This window comes from Rana temporaria, chromosome 3 (genome assembly GCF_905171775.1).
Source record: "Rana temporaria chromosome 3, aRanTem1.1, whole genome shotgun sequence".
Lineage (NCBI taxonomy): Eukaryota > Metazoa > Chordata > Amphibia > Anura > Ranidae > Rana > Rana temporaria.
In genome coordinates this window covers 376,766,668-376,792,159 of record NC_053491.1, presented here as the reverse complement: position 1 = coordinate 376,792,159, position 25,492 = coordinate 376,766,668, and the positions used below count along the sequence as shown (strand labels likewise).

Genomic DNA, 25,492 nt, shown 5'->3' with positions numbered 1-25,492 from the left:
ACATTAATATATATTACACATAATGAAAAAGGCTGCTTTAGTATTTCACAAAATGAAACCAATACATTGAATAGGACCTAGTCACAATATTGTGTTGAGACATATTCAGAAGAGGGAAAGAGCAAAATAGCTATTAAGGCTAAGTTCATACCATTGCGAATTGGATTTGGGTTCCTCACATCCAATTCACAATAGCAGGAGATTTTAACCAGCTCTCGACGTAGCCGGTTCACATATCTCCGCAGCAGGTCTGGTGCGTTTTGCACAAAAACGCTGTGCATCTTTTGGTCCGTTTCAGGTCCGAATTTAGCACAAAATTCGTGCTGGAATCGGACCTGAAAAGGTGAAGCAGGACGCACCAGACCCCTGCTCTGAGCCGGATCTGGCGATGGTGTGAACCCAGCCTGAGGGAAACTTGCAACTGTTTCCAGACACAGCCTGACTAGTCAGTCTGCCACTAGTAGATTAACCACTTGAAGATTCGGAACATAAAAGATACTTTCTAAAAAAACTTCAACAACGTTTTTATTAAGCATTTCTTACGTCCATCTCCTCTCCTACTGCTGTCTCTCTACCACCTACTATTATCAGCAACTGCTTTCTATTAAGAAGTAAGAGCAGCTGTCAGAATGCAGCCAGTGCCACCCATGTTTACAACGACACTTGCAGATAGTCTGCAGGTGCCACTGTGTAAATACAATGGCCCCGATTCAGAGAGATCGGCGCATCTTTAGATAGGCGTAGCGCATCTCATATGCGCTACGCCGACGTAACATTGAGAGGCAAGCTGAGTATTCACAAAGCACTTGCTCCCATATTTACGCCGGCGTAACGTAAATGGGCCGGCGTAAGCCCGCGTAATTCAAAGTAGCAAGGCAGTGGGCGTGTTGTATTCAAATGAATCGTGACCCCATGTAAATGCATGGCCGTACGAACGGCGCATGCGCGCGCATGCTCAGAATCACAATGCAAATACTCCCTAAGGTACGACGGCTCAATGCGTATCACGTGAACCTAACTTACGCCCAGCCCCATTCACGTATGACTTATGTAAACGACGGAAAATCCGACGGCACTTCCGACGTCGTTTAGACTTAGACCAGCTTTTTGTTGGTTTAACTTTACGCTGGAAAAGCGCCTTATGTAAACGACGTAGATTACAGCGACGGGCGCAAGTACGTTCGTGAATCGGCGTATCTAGCTCATTTACATATTCGACGCGTAAATCAACGGAAGCGCCCCTTGCGGCCAGCGTAAATATGCACCCAAGATACGACGGCGTAGGAGACTTACGTCAGTCGTATCTTGGCAACATTCAGGCGTATCTCATTTTAAGAATGAGCGCATAGATACGATGAAGCACATTCGGACTTAAGACGGCGTATCTACTGATACATCGGCGTAAGTCTTCGTGAATCTGGCCCAATGTATCAATGTATGTTGAATTCTAGTTACTATTCATTCATGTGAAAATGTAAAAAGGGAGAAAAACGGCGCTAATCTGGAAATATATAAAGTGAGCAGCTACACAAGCAATATGACAAAAATTGGATAGAAACAGTGAAAAAATATGTAGCGCTAATAAGAAACACTTATAAGGAGTATACAAGTGAAAATCATGCATCAATGTGATATAATCACAGTGGCCTGTGAATAAGTGTCCATTAAAATGAAAGAAACACAAAACAAAAGTCCATCAATAGGAGGTATATGGCCACATCCTCATCATAGGAAAGACTTTCTGCACGGTAAAGACAGGAGTAGATGGAAAATGGATAAAAGCAATATGGGGTGCAGGTATAGCAAGCTATTGCTATACCTGCACCCCATATTGCTTTTATCCATTTTTATGCTGAAGTGATTACTTTTATGTAATTTGGTTTTATTATAATAAAACCTATCCTCTTTTATCTGCACCATCCGGAGCATTGTTTTTTTTTTTTTCTCCTGCATGACCTGCTTGGATACAAAGTTTTTCATACTCCACGATTGTGCTCACCTTCCTTCAGTGGACACCACTGTCTACACCACCGTTTGTCGCTTTAAACAAGCTGACCTTCTGTTTCTGTCTACGAATCTGAGTTGGAGCAAGTACACCCACGGTGAGGTTCCAGTCCAGGCTTACAGCCATCCATCTGGATATCCTGTGTGGAGTCTACTATTGGGCCATCGTCCAGCCGAGCAGATTCGAGTGGAGTCCTTCCATGCGTTTACGATCTGTTGTCGCTGACAAGCAGATCCACGCTATCCGGTAAGAGTATTCCATCTACTCCTGTCTTTACCGTGCAGAAAGTCTTTCCTATGATGAGGATGTGGCCATATACCTCCTATTGATGGACTTTTGTTTTGTGTTTCTTTCATTTTAATGGACACTTATTCACAGGCCACTGTGATCCTATCACATTGATGCATGGTTTTCACTTGTATACTCCTTATGTATACTCCTTACTCCTTAAGTGTTTCTTATTAGCGCTACATATTTTTTCACTATTCATTCATGTGTAGATCAAAATTGAGACCTTTGATCTATATATGACCATTAAAAAAAACTTACAAATGATTCATTTATTTTTAAATATTCTTTAACCCCTTATTAACCCCTTTAATTTACCCTAATCAGCCCCTAATTAACGTACTTCCCTTAGCTATTATTTTTTATAAGTCTGCTGTTTGCTTGTATTCATTCCTATTTTTGAAAATCGTTAATATATAAAAAAAAAAATAATAATTTACAAAAACTTTGCCATGTTTTGTACAACATAATTTTAAAGTAATATTCATTGGGACAACTTCTAGACAAAAAAAATTATACTTTTAATGAATATTAAAAAAAAAAAAAATCACTGAGCAAAAGCAAAATTTTACATATTTTGTTTATAGATTCTGTAATATAAAATATTTTTTTCCAAAAGTAAGCTGACCCTCCACTACCACGAAAAACAAACAAACAATGAATGTCTTTTTTATTTTACATAATGACAATGTTGTAAACAAACATAAACAGGCACTGACAACGTTGTAAACAAACATAAACAGGCACTGACAACGTTGTAAACAAACATAAACAGGCACTGACAACGTTGTAAACAAACATAAACAGGCACTGTTCAGTTGGTTTGCTAGATGGTCTTGCTGTGTTTGGCAGATAATGCTTTTAACGTGTACCATATCTTCTATGTCTTAATAAATTTGTAATATTTTTTTAGAAAATTTACTCTTTGTACGACTATACTTTGACCAGTTACTAGTGCCTGAAAAGTCCAATCAACTCGCCCCCAGTTATCTCTTTATTCATACTTACAGGACGTGGCACATCTTTTTCATTCACTAAATATCCACATGTACACTGCATGTGAGGATATTTGCACTTTCCTCTTCTTTTCATTAAACATAAACAGGCCAATAGTGGTAATGTAAAACTTAGGCCCCTTTCACACTATCGGATCCCGCGAGGATCCGTTCCTTATATATCCGCTTGCTCAGCGGTCATCGCTCCGTTGATCCCCGGCTCAGATGACAGGGCGGTCCCCGCACACTGTGCAGGGATCGCCCTGTCAGATCTTCGCTCTCCCCTATGGGGGTTTGGATGAACACGGACCGTCTGTCCGTGTTCATCCGATCCGCTCTGCAGACAGATGGAAAAATAGGATTTTCCTCTGTCTGCAGAATCGGAGCATAGCGGACACCGATAAGATCGGGTGTCTGCGGATGTTCATTCGCTGACACCCGCTATCCCATAGGGATACATGTATGTCCCTTTTTCATCCGTAAACGGATGGATGAAAAAACGGACATACGGTCCGCTAGTGTGAAAGGGGCCTTACTCTGTTCCAAAGGAGTATACAGGTACAAGAGCTAAATTGGTAAACCATATAATTGACAATCAATTTAATCCCCACTCACCTGAAGACTAGTACTGTTATCCGAGAAAGGGGAGCTGAAAAATCCGCTGGCGATGTTCATGACGGGCTCAGTGACGTACTTCTCTAGAGCCGTGTCTGCGTGTTTCCGATCCGTTGTTGTGTTACAGACCTTTCATGAAAAAACAAAAGTCCACCAATAAGTTCAAGAAGTCTCTCTTGGCCCCAAAGGAAACAATAAAACACCCTAAACTTGTCTAAAATGCAATCACAAATACAATTTTGTTTTGTTTTAGCTACAGTAAGGTAAGGAAAAGTTAAAGCGGAACTTTACCCATAACAACGTGATAAAAAATACTGTTCCTTAGCAAATAAAACACAAGGGTTAGTCAAAAAGTTTCCGCACTTTTTTAACTCTATTAAATATAAAAAGTGCGGAAACTTTTTGATGACCCCTTGTACATTCCACATAATAATTATGCTACAAAAATGATTGTGTACTGTAAATTGCCTCCCGCATTGCTCCTGTTTCTTTTTGCTGGAGGATGCCATTTTGCTGAACAGCGAGAAATAATAAAGCAGAACTAAACCCATCAATCTTAAGGGCTCATGAACACAGCCCTGTGTGTATATATGTATAGACAGCTAGACTTGCAGTTCTTTGGAAATAGACATTTAAAAAATACCCCCAAACAGGTATTGTTACTTTTTTTGTAGTCATTTTAGTTGCAATTGGACAGTGAAATCTCAGAGCTCGTTAGCTTGAAAAAACGGTGTAACTCACTCTTGCCATATCCACGAGAAAATTCTCAAATAACTTCCAGATGTGGTTGCTGGTGTAAATCTCCTTCATCTCCACCTCAGTGTCCACGTAACAGTGGTTGACAAAGTTGACATAAGCAATTTTGACCTAGGAAGAGAGGACAATAAGAGGGCACAACACCACACATATGACACTGACTTTTGAAACTGAGATCCAGCTGAAGTCTAACTTCTATTTTCTTTTAATCTCCAAACCCCTCTATTTGCAACTAAATGTGCTGCTTCCTGCTCTCACACTAGTGCCCTGTGTTGGCAGAGCTGAGTAACAGCCACACCCCTCACCACAAGTGTGTAGTACAGAAGAGAGAGGCATATCTGACCAGAAGAGGCACATCTGACCAGGTTTAATAGATTACAGAGTGAACTGGGTGCTCTGGATCTACTGTGGGTATAGGATTGTGTATAAGATTGTATGATTCTTTTTTCTTTTATTGGGTGAACCAAATGGTCTTTTTTCAACCTCACTAACCATGTATGGGTCAAATTCTGGTCTGGTGTCTGGTGCACCTGACAAAACTGTAGTAACATATAGCTAGATTCACAAAGAGTTAAGCCGGCGTATCAGTAGATACGCCGTCGTAACTCTGAATCTAAGCCGTCGTACATTTAAGTGTATTCTCAAATTGAGATACACTTAAATGTAGCTAAGATACAACGGCCTGCGCCGTTGTATCTTAGCTGTCTAGTTCCGCCGGCCGCTAGGGGCGTGAACACTGATTTACGCCTAGAATACGTAAATCAGCGAGATACGCCTATTCACGAACGTACCCTTGCCCTTCGCAGTAAAGTTACTGTCGAACAAATAGCTGGCCTAGCCAATGTTAAGTATGGACGTCGTTCCCGCGTCTAATTTTGAAAATTTTACGTCGTTTGCGTAAGTCGTCCGTGAATGGGACTGGACGTAATTTACGTTCATGTCAAAACCAATACGTCCTTGCGGCGTACTTTGGAGCAATGCACACTGGGATATGTCCACGGACGGCGCATGCGCCGTTCATTAAAAACGTCAATCACGTCAGGTCACGAATCATTAACATAAAACACGCCCCCCTGTTCCACATTTGAATTAGGCGCGCTTAGGCCGGCCCATTTACACTACGCCGCCGTAACTTAGGAGGCAAGTGCTTTGTGAATACAGCACTTGCCTCTCTGACTTACAGCGGCGTAGCGTAAATACGATACGCTACGCCGGCTAAAACATACGCCACCCAACATGGCTGTGCGGGCATCTCGGCCCCGCCCCAGCGTGGCCTTCGCGCTGGGGTATGTTGCTCGCTGGAGGAGGAGCGGGTGGAGGTTTGTTGGAGGCTTATTTGGCCCCCCTCTGCTTGCGCCGGTGCCGGCGGGTGACAGGGTGAGGGGAATATCCAGTCATGTTTGCCGATGGTGGGCCCATGGGAGCACTATTTTGTACACCATACAATAATGTCAAGTTCCCAACTGTACACGTGGATTGCAGATTCACTCTTTGTTTTTTTTGATTGATGTTCTGTGATTACTTTTACTGTCTTTATTAATAAAAATATATTTTGCAAAAAAAAACATACGCCACCCTACGTGAATCCAGCAGATAGAGTGAATCAAAGCAGATGGTTATACAATGTCTATCTAACAGAACCTCTTTTTTTAGGTTTTAGCAAACGCACCCCATTTTAGAATTTTTTTTTTCTATATACTGATTCTATGGCAGATTTATATGGAAGGTGACTGTCTATCCGAAAAACACAGAGCATATAAACTCTAAACAAATGAATCCCTGGCGAGAACTAATCACAAGTTTCCAGTGCTGCAAGGTAAAAAACATCAGTGTTATGCCACCAAGCAGTGGTAAACAGGGCTGTTCCTCTGCAGAGAATATGAAGTCATTCAAATCATGCCAAGGAATGTGTAGTTAGCAATAGTGCTACAACAGTAGGTTAAATCCTCAGTCATCCACCCAAATTGGCTACCATTGTGCTCAGGTCAGTGTTAATATTTTAAATGCAGGACATCCTTGGTTTACCTCCGGAATGCAGTCATCATGTGACACCACCCGGACAATGTCATCCAGGGGCAGGAGGGAGTTGCACTTGATTTCAGTGTAGACATTCTTGCCCTCCGTACAAGCTGCCAGGAGCTCCACCAGGGTGATGTGATAATGCAGGGGCCCGCTCTCATCTGCACGGTCTCGCTCAGAGCACATCATTTGAAGGAGGATGGGGAATGAGGCCCGGTCATTGTAGAAGATAAGCACATCTTCTCCACCATTGATGAGCTGCAACACAGATAAAATCCAAGAATGATTTGTGTTAGCCGCCAATTGATTAGCTGACTGTTTCACTTACTTTAGCTAAATTTGTAATCAAAGTTAACCGTATTTTATAGATGATGTTTATTTTTTTACACTTCGGTCTGTTGTGTGCAACTTTCACAAACTTTGCATTGTCCAAGTATAACCTGTGTTATTAAATGTTCAGTCGGTAGTTTTTAGCTTTGGGATAACTGTACTGGTATCGTCAGACATAGGAAGAGTTGTTTTTTGGTGCAGAGTTTCCCAGTACAGGACAAGTCAGTTTGAAAACATAGGGTTTAGGTTGCATAAGGGAGGGTTAAAGTGAGGGTTACAGGAAGGGTTAGGGTGAGGGTTTCAGGAAGGGTTTGTGTTAAGGTTACAGGAAGAACTGATGTCATAGTTAAAAGGAGGATTTGTGCTAATATTACAGAGACTGTTGGTGTTGGGGTTCACACGAAGCATTAGTGTCATGCCTCGTACACACGATCGGTCAAAAGTCCGCCGGGAAAACCGAGGGGAAAACCGAGAACTTGCTTGGTTGCTTTTCCCCGTGTACACATGGCTGGTTTTCCCGACAGGATAACTGCCATGACAGCTTTGGTCAGGAAAATTTGAGAACCAGCTCTCAAATTTTTGTTGTCGGAAATTCCGACAGCAAATGTCCAGAGGAGCCTACACACGGTTGGAATTTCCCTCAAAAAGCTCCCATTGAAAATATGTTGTAGGAAATTCCGACCGTGTGTATGCGGCATTAGAGTTACAGAGAAGGTTGGGGTTAAAGGAAGGGTTAGTATTAGGATTACTTGAAAGGCTAGTGTTAGGATTACAAAGAAGAGTTAGTATTAGGGTTACAGGGAAAATGAATGTTAGGGTTAGAGGGAGGGTTCATGTTACAGAGATAGATAGTGTTAGGATTACATGGAAGGTTAGGGTTAGAGGTAGGGTTAGTGTAGGGTAGGGTCCATCCGATGAGAATGGTCTGATGGACAGTTTTCATCGGTCCAAACCGATCGTGTGTGGGCCCCATAGGTTATATAACCATCGGTTAAAAAAAAGCCAACTTGTTTTAAATTTAACTGATAGATTCCTAACCGATGTGAAAAAAACGATCGTTAGTAGGCACAACCATCGGTTAAAAATCCACGCATGCTCAGAATCAAGTCGACGCATGCTTGGAAGCATTGAACTTCGTTTTTTTCAGCACGTCGTTGTGTTTTACGTCACCGCGTTCTGACACAATCTTTTTTTTAACCGATGGTTGTGTAGGCGCGACTGACCATCAGTCAGCTTCATCAGTTAACCGCTGAAAACGGTCCATCGGTCCATTCTCATCGGATGGACCGATCGTGTGTACGCGGCATAACAGTATTAAGGGTACCTAAAGGTAGTGTTATAGTTAAAGAGAGGATAAGTGTGTTATGAAAATTTGATTGTAAGCTCCTGTCAAAAATGGTCTTAAGTGATGGGCTCAATGTATTCCAAGTTTCAGAACATGAAGGATTCTCATATTATACAAATCTGTGAACACAAGTCAGTTATAATGTATCGCTTTCCCTTAAACCAACTTCTGTTCAGGCTGAGACTATAATTAAACCAAAACAGCCCATAATATAGAATTTAGTAATAACTACGGCAAAGGAGAGCCCGACAAAGCCACACGGAGCCTAATGGCGGGGAATTGTTATGTAAATTTGAGTCTTGTAATAGTTAAAAGGACGGTGAATCAACCTTCAGCGCCGAATGAAAAGGTTGAAAGGAACTCGGCTCTCAACAAAGGTTATCCGTGTAAGAAGTTTTCAATTCGTTCTGAAAAAGTTACAGCGCTTATGGCGACCGGCACTGTGTGTTTTTTCTTCCATCCTTGACTCATTAGCTTGATATTTTTTTTTTCCTCAACGTCTTTTTGTCTACATCTGCTACAAAACCGTCCGCTTTTTTGGCAGGCGGTAGAAAAACGACTTTTTCACTTTTAATCTTTAAAAAGGGGAGAGCGCGACTAAAAAAAAATAAAAAAAGAAATTAGTTAGCATAACTGTATGCGATATCTGGTGTCATATGTCAGTCATCTTAATTGCTAGCAGAGAAACTGGAAGTTTTATGTCAAGATGGCTGAATATTACATGTCATTCAGCGGCAGATAGGGCTGCTAAAAAGACTTGAGAAAGAAAAGTTGTCGCTTTTTGTGCAACTCTCTGAGTTCTGGCAGAAGATAGGAAGCCGGTCGGCCTCATTTTTAGACCACTGTGAACTGGGCGTGAAGTAATTGCTTGGCAATTACCAGCAAACTTTATATAGGTAAAAAGTGTCACATCTTTTACAAAAGCATTGGAGGTATTGAAGGATCTGTCCATCTCGTAGGTCAGTAGGGTGAATCTGGTTTCTGACATCTCCTGCTGACTGCTAAGCTGCATTGGCAAACCTTATTTTAGCTTTCAGATAGCTTTCATTTCCTGTGAAATAAACTGGAAGAACAGCAGTGTTGCTCATCTTCCTTTAAAAAAGTAATTAGTTACAGTTACAAATTACTTGTCCGAAAAAGTAATTGAGTTAGTGACTCAGTTACTTCATTGGCAAAGTATCTAGTTACTCAGCAAAGTAACTGACTTTTTTTTTTGCCAGCGTATAAGACGACACTGTGCCATCTGTAAACATGTGCCTGTGAGGCTGTTACAAAATCTCCATACAGACTGCCCCCGTGACATACAGACTGACCCCCCCCCCCGTGACATACAGACTGACTCCCCTTGCGACATAAAATCTGACCCCCGCCCATGACATACAGATTGACCCTTCCCCCATGACATACAGACTGACCCCCCTTGCGATATACAGTCTGACCACCCCCCCCATGACATACAGTCTGACCCTCCCTCCGATGACATACAGACTGACCCCCCTTGCGACATACAGACTGACCCCCCTTGACATACAGACTGACCTCCCCGTGACATACAGACTGACCCCCCTTGCGACATACAGAATGACCCCCCAGACTGACCCCCGTGACATATAGACTGAACCCCCCCCCCCCCCGTAGGTAGCCTATGCAAGCCTGTGTCCCCTGCGGTCATCCAGATGCAGTGCTCCTCGGCAGTAGCTCTCGGCGCGTGCAGGGTTAATCTGACTCCGCTGTGTTCTCATGCAGTAATATTACTGCTACACTGGCGGCCATCCATTATTAAAAAGAGCGCGCCTCCCGAGTGTTCCGTGATTGGCGGAACACTCATTTTCCCAGCAGAGCCTCTGTTTAGTGTTCAGCCAATCACGGATGCCTTCTCATCCTCGGCCTCGGATGAGAGGACATCCGTGATAGGCTTAACACTAAACAGAGGCTCTGCTGGGAAAATTTGTGTTCCGGAACACTCGGGAGACGCGCTCTTTTTAATAATGGATGGCCGACGGCGACGGGCGACGGCTGCAGTACTGCTGACACGGGTAGGAGTAATTTCGGTAACGCCGCCCAGTAATGGGAACGGCGTTGCCGAGAGGGAAAAAGTAATCTGATAGATTACTCGTTACCCTCAGGAGGCCCATCGTTACCTAACGGCGTTTATTTAAACGCCGTTAGTTACAACACTGAAGAACAGAATAAACTTATCCCCACCCCCATGTAATGGAAAGGAACAAAGGCAGACATGTTTGAAATCCAGTGTGAGTGACAACCATGGCTTCTTCCATAGATAGCCACCCAGGGGGCAGGAAGTATATGTTATTTACAGGATCACCAGATAAAAATAAAGAGGAAAATTAGGCAAAACGAACACAAACACCACATCTAAAGATCAGTAAGCTGCAATACATTACATTTTTGTTATTGGATTTAGACACACTCTAACGGAAGCATAAGTTCACCTTAAAAAAAAAAAAAAGAAAGAAAATAAACACACATTTTTTTTGCAGGTAAAAAGGTGCATTTATCATTTTTTTCATGGGAGCCTGTAAAACATTGCACCTGCAATCAGCAGATCAGGGGTGCAATGTCAGGCTCTCGCAGACTGTCAATACACTGGCAGGCAGTTACGGGCAGGCAGTTACAGAAGTCCAGAAAGCTCAATGGACTAGAAGAGTGCTCACCAGTGCCCTCAGGCCTCGTACACACGACCGAGTTTCTCGGCAAAAACCAGCAAGAAACTTGCTGGGAGATATTTTTTTGCCGAGGAAACCGGTCGTGTGTACATTTTCGTCGAGGAAACTGTCGAGAAACTTGACGAGCCAAAAAGAGAGCAAGTTCTCTATTTCCTTGACGGGAATAGAGAAAATTGGTTTGTCAAGTTCCTCGACAGCATAACAAGGAACTCGACGAGGAAAACGATGTGTTTCGCCCGTCGAGTTCCTCGGTCTGGTGTACGAGGTTTCACAGTTCATTCTACAAGCCATCATCTGCAATGGATGATGGTAGATGTAGTTCATTCATTCATAGAACTCTGTGAATGAATGACGCGGCTGTGTGACAGTGGGAGCGGGAAAAAGATCCCTCGTCTGCTGTCACAGGGAGGGTCTTGAGGGGGGGTGTGAGGTGTTGGATGCTCAACATGTTACATCCTAAATATGGGTGTAACATGTAAAATGTTGAGAAATGTGTTCTTATTATTTAAAGCCATAACTTTTCTGAAAAGACCAAAAATGGGTTGGGGGAGAGTAGTTATCCCTAATGAGAATGTCATTTTCCCCAGACTGGGTAATGGTACTAAAAATGATGCTACTTTAAAAGTATGCTTTAAAACATAACTTCATGTTTGATTTTACATAGCATTTATTACCCTATCTTGTTCCCAGAGACGGGATGCTACTGTAGGCTTTTTACTGGTAGCATAGAGAAAGCCCTACCAAAATAGATAAATGTGACTTTTGATGGAGAGGTGATGAGCCATGCTGTAATAAATCAGGTTTCTGATTATTACATATTAATCAGAACAGTACAGCAGCATCAATCACCAGTCTTTCTCCACTTTTATTAATTCCCTGAGTCTGTGAACACTGTCAGAATTACTGTGTAAATGTCTCACGTAGTGATAAAATATTACCTGAGAATAGATTCAATTATTTGAAACACCAGGGATGGATTTCTGCATCCATAGGCCAGGGTCTAGAGCAGTGATGACAAATCTTGGCACCCCAGATGTTTTGTAACTACATTTCCCATGATGCTCAGCTACACTGCAGAGTGCATGAGCATCATGGGAAGTGTAGTTCTAAAACATCTAGGCTTCCAAGGTTCGCCATCACTGGTCTAGAGCAACAAGGCTGTCAGGGGCAACACACAGACCCCAAGACATCTTGATGATTGGATCCAAAAAACCTAGAACCAAACTGCCAGCGGAATAGGGCAAGTCTTGAAGTGTAATGCCGCGTACACACGATCATTTTTCGGGTTGTAAAAAACAACGTTTTTCAGGCTCTAGAAAAAACAACGTTTTTTTCAACTTCATCATTAAAACAGTCTTGCCTACACACGATCGTGAAAAAAAGATGCTCTAGCAAAGCGCGGTGACGTACAACACGTACGACGGCACTATAAGCCCCCATTCACACCTAGGCGTTTTGTCGCCTGTAGTGTGACGCCGCAGCAGCCCCGAGACGCTGGAGGGATGAAAACACATTGCCCTCTATGGAGGGGGTGAGGCTGCATTCACAATCGCGACGTTTTATCGCCGCAAATCGCGGTACAAAACGCCGCAATTTGTCGCCGCAATTCGCGGGACAAAACGCTGCGATGCGGATGGCGTCACCCTTGGGGCTGCTTTAGCTGATTTTGTGTTAGTAAAAGACGATTCACGCTTTTCTGTCTGTTACAGCGTGATGAATGTGCTTACTCCATTACGAACGCTAGTTTTACCAGAACGAGCGCTCCCGTCTCGTAACTTGCTTCTGAGCATGCGCAGGTTTTTCACGTCGTTAAAGCCCACACACAACCATTTTTTACAACCTAAAAAATGACAACGTTTAAAACTTTGTGAAAAAATAGAGCATGTTGGCCGTTTTTCAGAACCCGAAAAATGCTCTGAAGCCCACACACGATCGTTTTAAATGACATTTTAAAAAAAAAAACATTTTTTACAACCCGAAAAATTATCGTGTGTACACGGCATAAGAAACAAGAGGTGGAGCAACAGAAGAATTAATTGGTGAGGCAGTTGGATGTAAAGTCATCCATTATATCCGTTATTTGCCAATTGCTGCCCAAGCCAATTGTGACACTTCTCACTTGCATGTTAGAATCTGCAATCTGAACTATCAAACATTATACATTTTCTAAAAAGAAAAGGCCCGGGAAGAAAAAATTAAATGGCTGCAATTTTTTATGTCACAGGATATTTGCACAGTGGTTTTTACAAGACACTTTGTTTGAGAAAAATGCACAAAAACACAGTATAATACCCAATTGTTTGGTATAATATAAAAGATGATGCTATTCCGAGTAAATAGATACCCAACTTTAAAATGTTATACACACATGGAATAGCGTCAGACTACAGTACTTAAAAATCTCCATAGGCGACACTTTAAAAGCCTTTACAGCATTGGCCTTCAAACTATGGCCCTCATGACTAGTCATGTCTGTAAATGTCAGAGTTTTATAATGCCTCATGGGATGTGTAGTTCCGCAACAGCTGGAGGGCCGTAGTTTGAGGATCTCTGCTTTACAGGTTACCAGTTTACCATTTTTGCAGCTATACCTCACATGTGTGGGGCACTCATAGTTCACATATGTGTGCGGGACCTATTTATGCTATATATTTTTTTACACTGTCTTTACACTGTCTCTTTAAAAAAAAATATCACAAGGAATGAACATGCTTTGTGAAAGCATGGGTAGTGACAGGTACTCTTTACTAAAACATTTAGGGCAGAGATCCTCAAACTACGGCCCTCCAGCTGTTGTGGAACTACAATATCCTACGGGGTAAAATAACCGCACCAGCCAAGCAGACACTGGCTGGAAAAAGCACCTAGAGGCGATTCAGTTCGCATGTGTAGCGCTATACAAGTCATTCATTCATTCACACATCCCATGAGCCATTGTAAAACTCTGACATTCACAGACATGACTGGGTATGATGGGAATTGTAGTTCCTGAACAACCGGAGGGCCATAGTTTGAAGACCCATGATTTAGGGTCTATTAGACCCCAGATTTCTCCTCTACCTTCAGAAGCATCTGATCAAACTGAGATCAGTTTGATCAAGAGCTGTACAAGCCAACAGCTTGAAAACAACAAGCCAAAACCAGAAGTAATAAAATCTTTGTCACTTTTACACAAAATCCACACCAGTTTTATAGACCAAAGAGACAATCAGCAAATGTAAGTGGTTAAAGGTTGCTATACAACATTTTTCTGGGGGGGTTTTCAACTGAATCATACATTGATATATTTTGCAGCACAACAATGCTACTGCCTGAACTGTAGAGAGCCTGCCCACCAACCCTGTGTAGGTAAAATGGCTCTTGAGAAATGCAGTTCTGGGGGCAGACCTACATCAATAGGAACTGACTTACCAGCAGCTGCTCCTGCAAATATTTTATAGGCCTGTTGATGACGTAACACTGAGTAATAAAAGTGGTTTCTCGCTACAGAAACACTATAAAAGTAAAAGGTGGGGAGTGGGAGGCTCAGGGGTAACATTTGGGTAATGCCTGGACAAGCATTTAAGCCATAATAGTTCAGTAGAGCATTTGTGTTTGGATTTTTCGACCCCCATTATTTACTTTCCTGACAAAGTTAAAACCAATGCCAAAATTTCCAAAATATAAATTTTTGCATGCATATTAGTGAACGGCATTAGAAAATCTTTTTAAATAAAGATAATTTGTTATTATTGAGTAGCTTCCATCATCAGTAAAGACTGCTGAAGGTGCATAAGAGGAAATACGCTCACCTCGGTCATCACAACGTCTTGACACTTCTTCACATACTTCCCATCTGCTTTCACAATGGTCTGCAGGAAGCGAAGGTACTCGACGTGACGGCCGTGTGTCTCCACGCAGTGAACAAAGTGTTGGACTACACGATCGCTAATCTCATTACATAAGTGATAGTTGCTCATGAAAATGTTTCTCATGGTTTCCGCTTCCAGGAGCTGAAATATTAAAACAGAACTACATTTCTACAAATTCATGTATAACCTCATGATCATTTTAGAAAAAAAAACACTTAAAGCGGATCTCCTGCAGCCAGTCCTTTTTTTTTTTTTTTTTTGGTGGCATTAAATTATTTATTGCGTATAAACAGAGAACTCACGCTTCTGCTGTTTAAAGTCGTCCGCGGTCCGATTTCGTCTGGAATTAGAACTTATATTATCTTTGCAGCGCCGTTTCCATTTTGCTTGTGGGCACTGTGAAGCCCACAAGCACTCATTTCCTTGTTCAACAGTGACGTCGACTTCCGGGTTTCCATCTAAACGGGCGTCACATTCAGCTCTCCTATCACAGATTGCTCTGGAAGTGACGTCCCGTCGTCGCCATCTTGCTACACCGCTTGACCCTTCTCACTCTATCATTACTGTGCATGAGAGTGGGGAGTAGCAAGATGGCGGCGACGGAACGTCATTTCCGGGTCAATCGGTGATGGGGAGCCTGATGTGACGAGCCAGCTCAGAAGAAACCTCTGCAGAAAAGCTCCCAGGAGGCATTGCGGGTAAAGGATATGACGCACAGCCCGCAGAATACCCGTAAAGGAGAGACAGGAAGCCGAGTGACAGCTGCTGATAACAAAGGTACTGTCACAGAACAAAAAATAAATAAAAATTCCGTTCCTTTATGCATTTTTGTCTGCTTTTTGATTAAGCTAATGTATTGAAATAGGGTGGAGCTCCGCTTTAATGCCATGGGCGTCAGTCTGGGTGCCATCTCTCTTTCTATAGTTAACTAAGCAATGGGTTTTGTAATGCATTGGCCATTGGCTAATGCAGAATGTTTGGAGATTAAGACCCCTTTCACACTAAGGAGTTTTTCAGGCGGTACAGCGCTAAAAATATCACTGCTATACCGCCTGAAAAACTCCTGCCCAGCAACCTCAATGTGAAAGCCAGAGGGCTTTCACACTGAGGCGATGCGCTGGCAGGAGAGAAAAAAATCTCCTGTAAGCAGCATCTTTGGAGCGGTGAGAGGAGCGGCGTGTATACTGCTCCTTCCCATTTAAAACAATGGGAAACCGCGGCAATACCGCCCGCAATGCGCCTCTGCAGAGGCGCATTGCGGGCGGTATTAACCTTTATCGGCCGCTAGCGGGGGTTAGCACCGCACCGCTAGTGGTCGAATCCCGCGGCAAATCCGGCGGTATTTTTAGCGGCGCTATACCGCCACCGCGGCTCCCGCCCCAGGGTGAAAGGGGCCTTAGTGAATGGTGTCTGCTCTTAAACAGGACTTTTACTTTTTAAATTTAACAATGGAAAATAGATTCACTTTAACTCCTTCTACACAAACATCCATGCTCATCTTGTAATTGCAACTCTTGCAGTCTCTTACCCCTGGCGTCAGGAAGAGGTTCAAGTTTTTATGAAGCAGGACTTGATTCTGTGGGTTGCCACGGCAAAAGTTTTGTAGAAAGTTATGAGCGAGGGTCATAATCTCGTTCATCTTATCGTCAGTCTGGATAAAAAAAACATAAAAAAGACAAGTCTAACCAAGCTCCGCTTACAACAAACTGGGATCAGCCTCTCCTCTCATCACCAACTTTGCTTAGAAAATGTAATACAGTGTTTCTACCAAGTATGTGTGTCCCTGGAAAATCCCACTTTTACCCCAAAAATATTGAGGTAAAAGTTTTGGCAGTGACAGCATCTGCTTGATGAAGTACCTACCTTTTCATATGGAATCTGCAGAAGATCTAGGACCACAGAATGTGCTCCCATATTCTTCAGAAGCCTCTGCTGCTGGCTGCGGCCCTTCTTACTCTGTGAACACAGCTTGCTTAGCCGGATCAGGATCTGCAATGTCAATATGGAATGTTACTGGTAATAAACATCTTTATCCCATTTCAAAAACGCAATGCTAATAATCATAAAAATGAGTATAGTACCTCTTTGACAATCTTGTAGTTGTTGGCTTTGTTGCTGTCAATCTGAGGCTTCTTGGTTCCGTCTTCAACAGGGCCCAGAATACTTGTGTCCTGGAATGAAACACAGCACGTCATAAAGAAGTGTAAATTCTAGGTATAGTAGAAAAACTCAAAGATGAAGCCTTGAAATGCAAACGGGAGACAATGTCTAATTCCAAAGAATTATAGGTGTCCTGGGAACATAAAAATGCTTTATGATTTATTATTTATTGATTACAGGTACTTATATAGTGCCGTAAATTTTCGCAGCGCTGTAAATATACTGTATAATAAAATAACTACGGTATATATAAAATAATGCACTGTCTGGTTAATTCCCTAATCTAATCAACTTACTAAATCTTTTACTAAAGGCAAATCCACTTTGTACTACAAGTGCAAAGTGCACTTGAAATTGCACTGAAAGTGCACTTGGAAGTGCAGTCGCTGTAGATCCGAGGGGGACATGCAAGGAGAAAAAGAAACAGCATCTTAGCTTGCACATGATTGGATGATAAAATCAGCAGAGCTTCCCTTCATTTCAGATCTACCCCTCAGATTTACAGCGACTGCCCTTTCAGTGCAATTTCAAGTGCACTTTGCACTTGTAGTGCAAAGTGGATTTGCCTTTTGTAAATAACCCCCAATGTGAGTTATTTGATTTTAGTGCACAGATGTCAACACTGTTCTGATAGGCTGAAGCTCTTATTGCAGTGAGTGAGTGAGTGAGAAACTTATATAGCGCAACACATGCGAACTGAATCGCCTCTGGGCGCTTAACATTTAGGCCCAGATTCTCAAACAATTACGTTGCTCCTGGGCAGAGTAACGTATGTGCTTTACGTTACACCGCCGCAGGTTTACAGCGTCAGTGCCTGATTCTCAGAACACTTACCTGTAAACTTGCGGCGGTGTATCGTAAAAGCGCTCGGCGCAAGCCCGCCCAATTCAAATGGGGAGGGCACCATTTAAATTAGGCGCGCTCCCGCGCCGAGCATACTGCGCATGCTCCGTCGGGTAAATTACCCGACGTGCATTGCGCTAAATGACGTCGCCCCGACGTCATTTGCTTAGACGTTTACGTAAATGGCGTCCAGCTCCATTACCGGACGTCTTACGCAAACGACGTAATTTTTTTTAAATTCGACGCGGGAACGACGGCCATACTTAACATTGGTTGCCCCTCCTAATAACAGGGGCAACCTTACGCGTCGCGTACGCTACGGAAACAACGTAAATTCTCAGCGTCGACCGCGCGTATGTTCGGGAATCTCGCGTAATTACCTCATTTGCATAGACGACGGGGAAAACGACGATGCGACACCTAGCGGCGGGAAAAAAAATTGCTTTTAAGATCTGACAGCGTAAGAGCCTTACGCCTGTCAGATCTAATGGGTATCTATGCGACTGATTCTAGGAATCAGTCGCATAGATACCCGGGCCCAGATGAGGAGTTACGACGGCGCAAATGGTGTTGCGCCGTCGTAGCGCCATTGAGAATCTGGGCCTTACTTTTTAAATGAACATTTTAACACTGACCTAATTAACACCATGTCAGTATTTACTGATGTGATGGTATAAATATTACCTGAGATTTATTCCAGGGCCCCCTGCCCAGTGTGGCTGGGTGCTCTTGATTCAAACCCCTCTACTGACTGCCTCCAGGTGATTTGTATTTAGTTTTTATACCCTTGCACATTGACAAATCTGCAATAAATTTTTGTGACATTTTTCCACGTTGTCTCCTCCTGTTGTGTGATATTACTAATGAACATACCTTGATGTAGTTTGTTGGATACTTTTTTGTCTAAAAAAACATTACCTGAGATTTAACTCGGGCATTCATGGGTCAAAATTACCCCTCCCCCATCACTATGTATGGCTGTTTGTGCGTTATCAGGGACAACTTAACAAAAAAGTTGCCAATGCTGTCAATTAAGATCCATAAAATACAAGCCCTTACCTTGCAGAGCTTGAGTGTTCCCTGAAAATCCTGTGCAAATTCTGACTATCTGCGAGTCATTTCCCTAGAGTTAGGCCTTGTACACATGCACGTTTTTTTTATCAAGAAACAGCAAGAAAACTGCTGGCAGAGCTTTTTGCCGAAAAAAACGTTTGTGTGTATGGTTTTTCGTAGAGAAAACAGCCGAGAATCTCGACGAGAAAAATAGAGAACCTGCTCTCTATTTTCTCGTCGGGGAGTCTCAATTTTCTCGTCTGGATTTTCGGCAGTGTTTTCCTGCCGAGAAACCCGAGCGTGTATATGCTTACCTGCCTCCATAGAAATCCGCATATGCTCGATGAGACCTCGAAACATGCGCGGTAGCTTCCAAGGCATAGGTAGGGTGAAGCAAGATGGCGGCGACGGCATCGAATGTGACGAGCGCATGCTCGTCGTGGTCGATGACGTCACCGCGTTCTTGCTATTCAAAAGAATGGCAGTCCTTTGTGTGTCTGTACACAGGGCTTGGCAAGAAAATCTAGCCAGGAATCCCGTCGAGAAAACCAATGGTTTTTATTCGACTGGATTCTCGCCCGTGTGTACAGGGCTTCAGGCATGTCCACTTTTCACGTAACAGTGCACTGAGTAAGTAGATGATTTGGTTCTAATGCCGCGTACACACGGTCGTTTTTTGTGATGAAAAAAAACGACATTTTTAAAAACGTCATTTAAAATTACCGTGTGTGGGGAAAAAGTCGTTTTATGTCTTCTGAAAAACGACCCAAAAAAAATTGAAGCATGCTTCAATATTTTCGGTCGTTTTTCAAAACGTTGTTTTTTGTGTCATAAAAAATCACTGTGTGTAGCTAAAACGACGTTTAAAACAACGTTTTTAAACCCGCGCATGCTCAGAAGCAAGTTATGAAGCGAGCTTGAATGGAACAGAGTGCCGCCGTACGTGCTGAACGTAACCGCGCTTTGCTAGAGCATTTTGAAAAAAACGATGGTGTGTAGGCAACGTCGTTTTTTAAAATGAAGTTTGAAAAACGTTGTTTTTTTTCATGAGAAAAAATGACATTTTTTTTATCACAAAAAACGACAGTGTGTACGCGGCATTAGAGTCTTGTAACAATTTTAGATTGTGTTTTACTGCTACATATGAAAACAAACTTACAGTATACCAAATAAAAGTGTGGTAATCTAGTAACATAGTAAAAAAATAAAAAAAATCCATTGAGTTCCACCAGTACCTGAAAACCTCCCTAAACAGAACCCTCTACCCACAATTGATCAGAGGAAGGAAAACATTTATAAATCATGGTCCAATTTGTTCCAACGGGGGGGGGGGGGGGGATTCCTTCCTGATGAAATGTACTATTGACATTAACCAGCACATGCCAATTGGCAAGTTAAAGGGGTTGTAAAGGTTTGTTTTTTATTTTCTAAATGGGTTCCTTTAAGCTAGTGCATTGTTGGTTCACTTACCATTCCCTTCGATTTCCCTTCTAAATGTTTTTTTCTCTGTTTTCTTTGTCTGAATTTCTCACTTCCTGTTCCTCCTCAGTAAGCTGTTCTAGCTGACTAAACCACAGCCAGAACGACTCAGATGATGGGGGCAAGCTTACTGAGGAGAAACAGGAAGTGAGAAATTCAGACAATGGAAAAAAAAACATTTAGAAGGGAAATCGAAGGAAAAGGTAAGTGAACCAACAATGCACTAACTTAAAGGAACCTATTTAGAAAATAAAAAACAAACCTTTACAACCCCTTTAATTGATGTAGGCCAAATTTGGTCTAAGCATCTAGGGCCAGATTCACATAGAACTGCGGCGGCGTAACGTATTGTAGATACGTTACACCGCCGCAAGTTTTCATCGCAATTGCCTGATTCACAAAGCACTTGCGATGAAAACTACGCTGGCAGCCTCCGGCGCAAGGCGGGCCAATTCAAATGGGCATGTGCCATTTAAATTAGGCGCGCTCCCGCGCCGGACCTACTGCGCATGCTCAGTTTCGCAATTCCCGTCGTGCTTTGCGCGCCGTGACGTCATTTTTTCGAACGGCGACGCGCGTAGCGTACTTCCGTATTCCCGGACGTGTTACGCAAACGACGTTAAATTTTAAATTTCGACGCGGGAACGACGGCCATACTTTAAACAGCAATACGATTGCTGAGTAAAGTTAGGGCAGGTCAAACGACGACTAACTTTGCGACGGGAAACTAGACTCGCAGCGACGTAGGGAACGCGAAAATCCGTCGGGAATCGCCGTAACTCCTAATGTGCATACCCGACGCTGGTTTACGACGCGAACTCCCCCCAGCGGCGGCCGCGGTACTGCATCCTAAGATCCGACCGTGTAAAACAATTACACCTGTCGGATCTTAGGGATATCTATGCGTAACTGATTCTATGAATCAGTCGCATAGATAGAAACAGAGATACGACGGCGTATCTGCTGATACGCCGTTGTATCTCTTTGGTGAATCTGGCCCCTAGTCTTTGATGACTGCGGGACTTCAAGGTTTTAAACAAAAAAAAAGGTAGCAATAAAAGATCTTGGAGGTTTGTTGAAACCTTCACAATAAGTTACTGACCTGCTCCTGTTCTCACCGCTTGTCAGTTTCCTGCACTTTTAATTGTACGTGTTGGGGGTGCAGAGATCTTGTCTCTGCCATTTACAGACCTTTGTTTAATCAGCCAGTAAATGAAATAGAAGCCAAGCAGCTCAGCGCTTAATTCACCTCATTAATCTGCTCTTTGCCATCCTTGGCCTGCCCGTCTCCCAGTTCCTCGTTCTCGTAACTATTGCTCTTTTCAACCCAAAGTTCAGACTTCTCCACCGTCAGCCGTAATTGGTCCAGGTCGGCCTTGATCTGCTTGTAGTTGTCGACATCCTGATTTGACACCAGCAGCTGAACCTGAACGGAAGAAGAAATATTATTTGGATAATGTGAAGATACAAGATCTCACTCTGCCTGTAGGAATGCTCAGAACCGTGTAATATAATCTGTGGACGTTGTCCAGCCTAATAGCCAATAAAGGCAGGGATGTAGTTATTATACAGGACAGCCAGCCAGTTGCTAAAGGCCTTTTTACCCATAATACCAAGTGCAATATCAACTTAATGCAACCCTAAATGGGTCCAGACATAAAGTTGTGACGTTGTGACATTATTAATGACATTGGGACTTTATATGAGATGGAAGGCCTGCACGACAGGCACTGTCATTAGCACTATTGTAAGGAATACACTCCTGAGAATGGAAACAAAAAGAAATCTAAATACAAGATCTCATTCAGCAGCATCTGTTATTATATGTGGATCTCCTGCAGTCTTAACAGCCAATGCAGATGTTGATGTGGCCATCATACAGCCAACCAAAACTGATGTGTAGGCACTTAGGGCCAGATTCACGTAGCCTGGGCGCAACTTAACTTTTCCGATTTAAGTTACACCGCCGCAATTTTTCCAAGTTAGTGCCCGATCCACAAAGCACTTACCTGGAAATTTGCGGCGGTGTATCCTAAATCCGGCCGGCGCAAGGCGGGCCAATTCAAGGTTTTGTGAATCGCGACGGGTAAAAAAAAGTTGCGTCGGGAAAAAAAGAGCTGCGCCGGGAATTTTTTTTTTAAATTTGACAGCGACGCGGGAAAGACGGGTACACTTTTACATGGTGTACTAACTTTACACTTTGTAAAAGGTACCCTATCTTTGCGACGGCAAACTAACACTTACGGCGACTTAACGAAGGGAAAAAGCTTTGTGGATCTCCGTAAGTGCTAATTTGCATACCCGACGCTGGTTTACGACGAGAACTCCCCCCAGCGGCGGCCGCGGTACTGCATCCTAAGATCCGACAGTGTAAAACAATTACACCTGTCGGATCTTAGGGCTATCTATGCGTAACTGATTCTATGAATCAGCCGCATAGATAGAAACAGGGATACGATGGCGTATCAGCAGATACGCCTGCGTATCCCTTTTGTGAATCTGGCCCTTAAAGCTGAACTCTGGTCATTTTTGCACAGCTGGGCAATCTCCTCTCCTGTACTGAAATTGCTTAGCCACAGTGTGCATTAAAGGGGTTGTAAAGATATTTTTTTCCCACTAAATAGTTCCTTTACCTTAGTGCAGTCCTCCTTCACTTACCTCATCCTTGCTTCTCAGAAGAAATAAGGACATTTAAAAGCAAAATGGAAGGATGAGGTAAGTGAAGGAGGACTGCACTAAGGTAAAGGAAGCTATTTAGGGATTTTTTTTTTTTACCTTTACAACCCCTTTAACATAAAGTGAAACCACACTAAAGGAAAATCGGGTCGCCTCCCCTTCTACATGGCTCCCAAACAAAATTTACGTCCTTTTTTTCTCCACAAATATAGCTTTCTTTTGATGGTATTTGATCACCTATTTTTTGCACTATAAACAAAAATAGAGCGACAAATTTGAAAAAAATTCAATATTTTTTACTTTTTGCTATAATAAAAATCCCCCAGAAATATATACAAAAACATTATTTTTCCTCAGTTTAGGCCGATACGTATTCTTCTACATTTTTTTGGTTAAAAAAAAACAAAACACAATAAGCGTTTATTGATTGGTTTGCGCAAAAGTTATAGCGTTTATAAAATAGGGGATAGTTTTATGGCATTTTTATTAATTCTTTTTTTTTTACTAGTAATGGCAGCGATCAGTGATATTTTTTTCTTTACAATCGTTTTTATTGATTTTGTAAACAATAAAGATCCGAAGTACAAAGTAGCAATACAATTACAATGACCTTAGCATTTCCAATACATTATGGGTTATTGGTAATACAATTAGGGCATGCTAACAAATTATGAGGATAGTTATCCCTTTTGTTTTGACTGTCATTTCAATGTTTTTTGTCAGCATTTTCCCTTTAGAATTAACCAAAGTGAACTATACAGACATTGTAGCAATTGCAGATTACCTGACACTTGTTTATATCAGCGAGAACACTGGGTACCTCTGTCTTTCAACTCAGATAGTACTTGTCAAACTCCTTAGAAAACCAAGAGAATACAAAGTTGAGAGGAAAATAGAGAGAAAAGAGGTAGGAGGGGAAGGGGGGGGGGGGGGGGAGACCCCAAGCTCCGATTTCCGCCACTCAAAGGCTCCTTAACTCGGAGCCGTACGGGGATCACCGGTCAAGTAACTAATCCACGGGATCCAAACTGATCAGTGATTTTTTTTCGTGACTGCGACATTATGGCGGACACATCGGACACGTTTGACACATTTTTGGGACCATTGCAATTTTCACAGCGATCAGTGCTATAAAAAAGCACTGGTTACTGTGAAAATCACACTGGCAGTGAAGGGGTTAACCACTAGGTGGCGCTGTAGGTTAAGTGTTCCCTGCATTGTGTTTCTAACTGTAGGGGGTGGGCTCTATATCACATGACACTGATCTCCGCTCCGAGTACACGGAGCCGAGATCAGTGTCATTCTCACTAGGCAGAGCAAGGAGATGCTTGTTTACACAAGCATCTCCCAGCTCTATACCTCCATGAGACGATCAGGGAAGGTGGCAGGGCCACACAGTAGGCATTTAAAGGGCCACGTACAGGTACGTGATAATGCCTGTCCATGCCATTTTGCCGATGTATATATGGCGTGGGCGGTCTTTAAGCGGTTAAAAGCTGAAGCAAGTTGGACGGAAACCACAGGACGTCCAGCATCATTTAGCTTTATCCCCAAAGTCTGACGGTCCCTGGCCCACCTCTTCCATTCATTGGATTTCAGTATTTTCAATCAAGGCTGGTCTGCAAATATAGGGCCAGATTCACGTACGATCGCGTATCTTTGTGCGGGCGTAACGTATCTGATTTACGTTACGCCTCCGCAACTTAGACGGGAAAGTGCTGAATTCTCAAAGCACTTGCTCCGTAAATTGCGGTGGCGTAGCGTAAATCGGCCGGCGTAAGCCCGCCTAATTCAAATGTGGAACAGGGGGGCGTGTTTTATGTTAATGTTCTGTGACCCAACGTGATTGACGTTTTGCACTTACGACGCAGTGTGCATTGCGTCAAAGTACGCCGCAAGGACGTATTGGTTTCGACGTGTACATAAATGACGTCCAGCCCCATTCACGGACGACTTACGCAAACAACGTAAACTTTTCAAATTTCATTGCGGGAACGACGGCCATACTTAACATTGGCTGCGCCTCATATAGCAGGGGCAACTTTACGCCGGGAAAAGCCTAACGTAAACGGCGTATCTGTACTGCGTCGGCCGGGCGTACGTTCGTGAATTCGCGTATATAGCTGATTTACATATTTCTAAGGCCCCGTACACACGAGAGGATCCATCCGCTGGAATAGATCCCCTGGTGTGTACAATCCAGCGGATCTGTTTCCGCGGATTTTTATCCCCTGGGATGGATTTCAAGCGGATATAAATTTGAAGACATGCTTTCAAATCTATCCGCTTGAATCCATCCCAACGGATTGATCCGCTGGTCTGTACAGACTCACCGGATCAATCCGTCCGAAGGGATCCCCCGCATGCGTCGTAATGATTCGACGCATGCG

General features: G+C 42.9%; 1 protein-coding gene across 6 annotated transcripts in view; it reads right to left on the bottom strand.

Annotated features, from left to right (window-relative positions):
• ITPR2 (inositol 1,4,5-trisphosphate receptor type 2) overlaps nt 1–25,492 on the bottom strand; it is a 499,601-nt gene that overhangs the window by 223,660 nt on the left and 250,449 nt on the right. For all 6 annotated transcript variants that reach the window (XM_040345602.1, XM_040345605.1, XM_040345603.1 and 3 more), the window contains 8 exons: nt 21,676–21,852; nt 16,973–17,062; nt 16,755–16,880; nt 16,420–16,542; nt 14,832–15,032; nt 6,685–6,936; nt 4,645–4,770; nt 3,904–4,032 (listed from right to left, as the gene is read on the bottom strand). In XM_040345602.1, coding sequence (XP_040201536.1) covers nt 3,904–4,032; nt 4,645–4,770; nt 6,685–6,936; nt 14,832–15,032; nt 16,420–16,542; nt 16,755–16,880; nt 16,973–17,062; nt 21,676–21,852 — 1,224 coding nt within the window. The remainder of the gene's footprint in view (nt 1–3,903; nt 4,033–4,644; nt 4,771–6,684; nt 6,937–14,831; nt 15,033–16,419; nt 16,543–16,754; nt 16,881–16,972; nt 17,063–21,675; nt 21,853–25,492) is intronic.